Raw genomic sequence first — 8,692 nt, 5'->3', positions numbered from 1 at the left:
GGGTCCACCATCACTCCCTCTTTACTGATAATATGTCCCAAAAATGACACTTGATCAAGCCAGAACGCACACTTAGAGAACTTAGCATATAGCTTCTGATCTCTAAGTATTTGCAAAATGATTCTCAAATATTTTGCATGTTGTTCCTTACTGGCCGAATATATGAGGATGTCATCCACGAACACCACCACGAACTTATCCAAGAATGGTTTGAATACTCGGTTCATTAAATTCATGAATGCAGCTGGTGCATTCGTCAGTTCAAAAGGCATGACTAGGAATTCATAATGACCATATCTTGAACGAAACGCTGTCTTGGCAACATCTTCTTCCCGAATCTTTAGCTGATGATATCCAGAACGTAGATCCAACTTAGAAAAACAGGCTGCACCTTGAAGTTGATCAAATAGGTCATCTATCCTTGGCAGAGGATACTTGTTCTTTATTGTCACCGCATTTAATTTCCTGTAGTCGATACACATACGCAATGACCCATCTTTCTTTTTCACGAACAAGATCGGTGCGCCCCAAGGTGATACCGATGGTCGGATAAATCCGATATCCAATAACTCCTGCAGTTGATCCTTGAGTTCTTTGAGTTCAGCAGGTCACATCCTATATGAAGGAATAGAAATGGGCGTTGTACCTGGAGCTAAATCTATCTGGAATTTGACTTCCCTATCCGGTGGAAGTCCTGGAAGTTCTTCCGAAAAAACATCCACGAATTCCCGTACAATCTCTACTTCCGTGACTGAAAGTTTATCGTCATCCTCAGTCTTCATATAAGCCAAGTATCCAATCCAGCCCTTCTGTAGATACCGGTTGGCTTGAAGACATGATATGATTGTCGGTTTTGCAAGTTTTCTAACACCTTGAAAGGTGATGGTTGAAGTTCCAGGGTGTTGAAAACTGACACATTTTCCTCGACAATTAATCGTTGCATGATGGTTAGATAACCAATCCATGCCCAAGATAACATCCACTTCCTTAAAGTCCAGTATTAGAAGGTCTACCGACAATAGACGTCCTTCGACTTGTACCATACATCCTTGGATGACTTCATCTATATACACCGACTTTTCTACTGGTGTTTCTATTTGATACTTTATTTTTAGAGGTACCGGTGAAACAGGTAATAATGCAACAAAAATAGGGGTGATGAAACTATGTGTAGCACCTGAATCAAATAGAACATGTGCACTAACACCAGAAATTTGAAGTGTACCTTCCACTACATCAGGGCTAGACAAAGCTTCCTGCAGAGTCGCTGCATAAACTCATCCTGGAGCAACTGGTTTCTCCCTGAGTTTTGCTCCTTCTCCCTGTACCGGCTGGGGACATTTCCTTGCAATGTGTCCCATTTGACCGCAATTGTAGCATTTAATATTCTTTTCATCGCAACGACCTTCATGCTTGATGCCGCAAGTCCTACAGTTGTTGCCCTTGGAAGGCGCTCCTCGGTATCGAGGTTTCTTAGCTTCTGGTTGTTCAGGCTTCTTTCCCTGTTGCTTATTGTTGTTTTCTGCACTACTTCCCTCATGTGGCTTCGAAGATCTGTCGTTGCCTTGCCTCTTCTTAAAGAACCTTCGGGACGATGAACTAGTTTGTCCTTGTTGTACTTGCTTAGGTTTCTCTTGTATCTCCGATTTTGTTGTTCGAGCATCCCAAAACTCAAAACGAGATGCCATCTCTACCAACCTGTCGAACCTCCGAATTTGTAGAGGTCCCACCATCCTCAGAATTTCAGGTTTTAATCTGCGCTCATATAGCTTGCATTTTTGCTTCTCAGTAGATACTAAAGCCTTTGCAAATCTGGATAATGAATTGAACTTTGCGGTGTAGGCTACTACACTCATACTTCCCTATTTGAGCTTTCTAAATTCTTCTTCTTTCTCCATGTTATCATCGCAAAATTTTACTTTTGCAAATCAAACTGACCTTTGAAAAAGTTTTTGAAAATAACTCACCTCCGTTTTAAAATGCGGGAAAATTCCGTAGAATGGGACTCGCCTGTCGGTACGAGGTTCAACCGTTCCTGCCACCTTTAACAGGGGTAATTGAACCAAGGATCAATCTTATGCTCTACTCTATTCAACTTGTCTAAATCATATTCTAATTTCTAAATGCACATAGAATCAGGCATGTGCTATGAATTTTCAGAAAAATGCACATTTGAAAACATGATGTTTGCTTTGAATGATTGAAATATAAAATGTAAATCTTGGAAAATCGTGAATTGGGATTTCAAATATACTTCTGAGAGAAATAAAAATCGATTTTGAGGAATCCTTGACATTTGGTGAAAATCGATTCTAAGAGACTTGGTTTCTCTGAATTCAAACTTGGAAATTGAAATTCTAACTTGAAATTTCGAATTTTGAACTTGAGAAATACTTGAAACATACTTTGAGATTTTCATATTCTGAGAAAATCGATTTCTCCATATGACTTAGAAAATTTTGAGAAAATGAAATTCTTTGAATTGAGATTGGAATTGGCAAATGCATGAAATGAATGAATATGGATTTGAGGAATTGAGAAATACTTTTTGTATTTTTGAGAAATGCAGTGCATTTTGAAGTTAGCCTAAGAGTGTAGGCTGAATGTGGCTAATGTGAAGATCATAAATCTAAGTATCATTCATATTCTGACTATGGCCATAAATACAAATTCCACCAAGTTTATAAACTTCATAGAAGCTAGTGCATGTGTCATTCGTGTAGACCATGGTGAATTTGTAAAAATATGCATGAATCATCATCCATCACATATTAAAATTATAAAAATAAGCTATATGCAATGCAACCTAAGCTAAGCAGGAAATGTAAATTCTTATTCCAAAGTTTAATTACAAATTACATCACTATTGAAATTTAAATACATGAAAAATAAAGTCTTCAATGTACCTGCAAAACTAGAAAACTTGGTTAATGAATATATGTTGGCTTTTCTAGATTTATCCAACAATATCAGGAAATTGTTGGATTTTGCTAGATATAAGCCTTTTTGCCATGATTCCCTTAAATCAAAATGATAAAATATGAAATAAAATTGAATAAATAAGGAAGATAAAATATGAAATTTCGAAATTGGGGTCAAAATGACCAAAATACCTCTAATAACAAGACTATGGCCTTGAAATTAGGGTTTTTAGAAAGATATTTTGATAAAATGCAAGTTTTGAAATTTAAATGGAATAAACTAAGCTAAATATGATATGACATGCTTAAAAATATGAAAATTAGGGTTAGGGATTTCGAAATTTAGGTCAAATGACCAAATTGCCCCGATAGCAAGACTATGGCCTTGAAATCAGGGTTTTTTAAAAAGAGATTTTGGTAAAAACTTAGGTTTTATGCACTAAATAAAATCAAATGAATACAAAATTAAACCTAAAGCATCCTAATATGATCATGAACATAATAAAACCCTAAAAATATATGCTTATGTACGAAAATCCAATAATATCATAAATTTTGTGATTTTTGCAGTGTTTTTGGATCTTTCAGGAACCCAGTTTTGCAATTTGCTTAATTCAGCCATCAAATGGATCCCAAAATCCATAAAAATTGGTACCTGCACTTGTTATAACCCTAATGTCGAATTGGAATTATAAAAATAATTTTTTTGACATTAAATTAATCCAAAAATTGCATTAAACCCTAAAAATATGCTATTTTTGACCTAATTCACCAACCAGTCTAAGTCCAAGACCTGAACTAGGGGTCAAATCCCTATGGAAATTTATGAAATTTTACAGAGACTAACTAGAAATACAAACAGAGATTTTCCAATTTACAGATCGGAAAAATCATCTCCGGTTAGGGAGAAACCCTTCCGGCAATCTGAGCTAAAACATATCACTCTTAACAGGGATTAAAACAGCTATTCCAGATTTAAAATACAGACATAAATAACAATCCTAAACAAAAATCTCTGAAATTTTAGTGGTGAACAGTAGACAGAAAAATAACAATAGTCACTTTTTACAGATCATGAATCGGATCTGTGGTTTGGGATTTATGACTAACACAAGTCTGATTAGGGTTTTGGTAAACCCTAACGAGTTTTAAATTTAAAAACAGATTCTCTAAAAGGGGAAAAATACTAAACAGTAATAAAAAAATCTGAGAATTTCACAATAGACAGATCTATTCAATGTGAATCCATAGCACTTTACAGATCTAAAATCGAATATAAGATGAGAGAAATATCCTCACAGCAAGTTACCTTCCAGATTTTAACCATGATTTTAAAGCTTTAAAAACCCGATTTGATGTCTGATTTTTTTGACAGGGTTCCCGAGATCCAAAACCTCTGATTTTTCTACAGTAACTCAATAACTCATGCATGCACCACATATAAAAAAATAAAAAATAAACAATGAGAACTTCAATTCGAAATAACATTATCTTTACTATTCTAAACCTAAAACACACAGAAATTTAAGAAACTTGACAAACCATGCATTAACTAATATAAATAAATAAAATAAACCATAAAACAGTAAATAAAACTTATTTCTATGCTATAGAACGTAAAACAAACATGAATAAACCATGAAAATAAATTAAAAACAGGGAATCAATGGCTGGAATTTGATATCACCTTTAAAACATAGATTTAACCCATTAAAAAGGGTAAATCATATATTTTATTGGTTAATAATGCAAAGAATCATGTTAAAATCAATTCTAATGGATTAAAATCTCTGTAAATTATCCAAAACAGAGTTAGATCACCTTCTTGGATTGTTCTTGCTGGTTCTTGATAGTTCTTGAGGTGAAACCATGGTTGATCTTCCATAAGGAGGGGTGTCCAAGCCTAAATCTAGGTTTAAAGCATTAAATAAAATAAGAAAAATGAAGAAGTTCATACCTTGGAGTTGCAGCAATGGAGGAGGGGCTGGAGAGGAGAGAGAAGCTCCAAGAACTCAATAGGAGAGAGATGGGAAAATCGACCCCCCTTATGCCTCTATTTATAATAAAAAAATTAGGTTTAAAATTTGACAATTTTGAAAATTTTGGACTCTAAAGGGGGGGGGGGGCGATTTTTGGGTGGAGTTACCTATATGCCCTTAGTCTAAATTATCCTAAATAGTTCCTAATTAACCCCTAGCTAAACCTAAGAATCCCCCAAATGTGGTGCCACTTGGCATTCTCTCACATTGGTTTTTTAAAACACTTTTAAAAACCTTTAAAAACACTAGTTTTAAAAACTAACTTTCAAAAAATGAGTTTTTCAAAATGGTTTTGACTCTTCTAAACCTCTAACACTAACCAAGACATCAACTAACCCTAGTCTAGCCCTGACTTACTCGAATATGGCGCCACCCCGAGTGGGCCCTACTTGAGTTTTTCAAAAAGCGATTTTAAAACTTGAAATTGAAGGAGTTTTCAAAAGATTTTCAAAAGTAAACTTAAAATTAGGATTTTTGAAATGGCATAAGGTCCTAACTGAGTTAGAATTCCTCTGGATATGGTGCCAACTGAGTGGGCCCACATCGAATTTTGAACATTTTTGAAATAAACACTGAAAATGGCTTTGAAAAGGGGTTAAAATCAGTATTTGAAATTCAAGATCTTTGAAAATAGGGTCTCAAGCGAACTGGAACTCCGGGTTAGAGTCCTGAACTCTTAGGACTCTGAGATTTTAGATTTTAAAAGCCAAATGAAAAAAATTTCAAAAGATTTTATCAAGAAATGATGAAATAAGTCAGAAAACACAGTCAGGGTTAGACTCCCAACTCGACCGAACTCTAAAATAGAGTCCTGAACTAACTGGACTCTGTGAAATGACCTAAATTTCGAAAACAAACGAAAAAGATTGAGAATGGAAGTAAAACAGACTTAAAAACCAGACTTCTGACCGGATTAGGACTCTGAGACAGAGTCCTGATCAGACTGAAACTTTCAAAAATTTGAGAAATTTGATGAATAGAGGCATTCAGAAGCGACACCATCTAAATGGGTCTCATCTGTGAATTGAAATCGATTAAAGTTTGAATTTGAAAGGAATCCAGATTGTTTTCTGAGAAAATATTTCGAAATACAAAGTCCTGGGGTTGAAAAATGACAGAGTATTGAATAAAAACCCAGGTTTTGAAATTGATTTTGAAATAAAGCTTTAAAATTCAAATCTGGATTGAATGTTTTGAAATAGGAGTGCTGGATCTCGAAGATGAGCTGTAATGACATGCAATGATATGCAGAATACGTGCAATGACATGCAATGATCTGTGATGACTTATGAAATGGACAAACACTGGATGAAGGTACAAATTTGGTGTGTTTACACTCCATCCTCTCGATCCTGGGAAAAAATTGTCTGTAGAACTTGTTCCTAAAGGTAATCCAGGAAACAAACTCTCCACTTCCCAGGACATCTCTAATGGATCGCCACCAGTACTCAGCATCCCCAATTAAGTTTGATGTCGCGACACATGCTTTCTGGTCCTCTGGGCATTGTATCGCATCTAGTGCTTTCTCTGCTTGCATCATCCATTTCTCTGCTGCTACTCCTCCAGGAGTTCCGTCGAATGTGGGCACTCTCATATTCTTGAACTTCTCGGCCCAAGAATTGCTTCCTGACGCTACTTGGTTTTGACTTTGCTGCAGTGAATTTTGTAATAGCTCATACAAAATTTTTTCTGTGGTATAGCTGGGAGGCACACCACTACCAACTGTAGCACGTTCGTGCCGATGTGAAACTGGTGAAACACCTCCACCTTCTGCTCTCATGCTCCTTGGAGGTAGACTATCGGATGCGTGTGGAGACCCAGGACTAATGGGGCTTGCAACACTTCTCCTTGCAGAGCCCTCACTCACATGCCTTGCTTGAGAAGGGCCTGCTTGTCTCCTACTTACTTGAGAACCTCTTGACTGGTATGATGTTCCTTGACGAGTCCTCATACTGCAATATGAATAAAGTGATTACTAAAATTTACGTTTGCTTCCACACAGGTTTGCACATTTGACATAAGAACTTACTATTTATTAATAAAAACAACATTTTTACAACTTTTCACGAGTTCTTTCGTAATACAACCCGATACTTACTACTATCACTAGGCAACCATAGGCCTTTATTACATTATTTAAACAAAAACAAACACTAAGGTGTTGGGGTATGAGGGGTGTAAGTAGGTTCTTCTTCCTCGGAGTCTGAAGGAACCTTAACTGGTGCTGACACTGCCATGTTGCTAAGAGCACGTAAGTATGTGTGCCTATTCATATGTCCCCTGCCTCTCCTTAGTAAGTCCATTCCTCGAAGAGGTTGCACTGATTCTCTTATTTGTTCATTCTCCATGACATTAGTGCCCCTACCTTGTTGCGCCATCGACCCTTGAACACCCTCATGACCGGATGCACCGGGTTGCTCCTGACTTCTCCCGCTACTGGTAGTATTGCTCGGTCCTGCCCTATATTGGCCGAAACGAGACCTGTCGCAGCCCGAGCAACATGCTGCAGCTCCCCTACCACCTTGATTTGCCAGTGAACCTCTCCGAACGTGCCTAAATGGAGGACGTCCTCGTGACCCTGGCGATTCTCCAACGGATGGTTGGGGTGGTGCTACCTCTTCCTCTCGATCATTGTACCCCCAGTTGTTGATTATGACTGAAACTGGGGCAGGAGAAAGAACGGGAGGTGTCATACTCCCTATTGCCCTGGTGACATCCATCATGGCTGTCACGAAGAGTGAAAGAACGGCAACCATCTGATCCGTTTGGATCACTTCAGGATGCCTCTGCCTCCCAGAGTTCCTACCGCCTCTATGGTCGCTCTCGTTGGCACTATTGTTGTTAGTATCCATTCCTGCTAACAAGAGGCACTCATAAGTTCAGGACCTTCCTATGACTCTGTTGCCACATATGGATGGTTGTAATTATCGTTCTCTTAGAACCTTCAACTTAATTCAAATTCTAACAAAATTCTTCCTCTACAATCCAATTTTTCTTATTGAAAACCTGGCTCTGATACCACTTGTAATGACCCGATCCGGGGCCTCTCGAGCCCGGGTTCGTGGACGTTAGTTCCCAGAGGGAAATTACTCAATAATCTCAAAAATAGCTCAAAATCGTGCCAAAAGTTTTTTTTTTCTTTTATTCAATACTTGAAGGTCCATACATCCATTTACAATATAATAATCATCCAAAGACCAAAGCAGAATAACAAGTAAAGGAAAACCATACTTCTGATGTGGCAGTTGCACTAAGTCCTGTGAGTGGCAGCAACAGTCCCTGAACCTACAGTTGCAACCAAAAGAAGGGGGTGAGTCTACAACCCAGTAAGATTCTATTTACAAATAGACACGACAGTTGCAACTGTAGTGAGCTCTAAGCTCCTAGTCTTAGTTTAGTTTGCTACTTATGCACACATGTTAGTTATGAGTTTTACCCCCCTTTACCGCAACTCTATTATCATTTTCAAACACCTCTTCTACTCTAATCGGCTATTCCGGATATAGCCTCCTCGGGCGTAGCAACCCAGGTAGACAACTCAGAGTCTATAATGTTGGTCAGACTTATGAACCACTCACAAACAACGTAGTCCAAACCGGCCTAGACTACGGACACAGGTGCTGCAGCAGCTCGCCGGTTGCAAGCCGGGAGCGAAGGGACTCAAACGGTAGCTAGCCGAAGAGCCAGGGTGGCTATACCTGCCCCCAAGGTGTCTCAAGGAGCTATATCTGC

General features: G+C 37.9%; 1 protein-coding gene across 1 annotated transcript; it reads right to left on the bottom strand.

The window, feature by feature from the left end:
- Positions 1 to 608: 608 nt before the first annotated feature.
- LOC149842493 (uncharacterized) lies at positions 609 to 1,043 on the bottom strand. The gene has a single exon (XM_090000674.1). The coding sequence runs from the start codon at positions 1,041 to 1,043 to the stop codon at positions 609 to 611; it is 435 nt and encodes a 144-aa protein (XP_089856800.1).
- Positions 1,044 to 8,692: the final 7,649 nt, after the last annotated feature.

The sequence above is a fragment of the Nuphar pumila genome, chromosome 3, assembly GCF_984573655.1.
Source record: "Nuphar pumila chromosome 3, dmNupPumi1.hap1.1, whole genome shotgun sequence".
Taxonomy (NCBI): Eukaryota; Viridiplantae; Streptophyta; class Magnoliopsida; order Nymphaeales; family Nymphaeaceae; genus Nuphar; species Nuphar pumila.
This window is presented reverse-complemented; position numbering and strand designations above follow the sequence as displayed.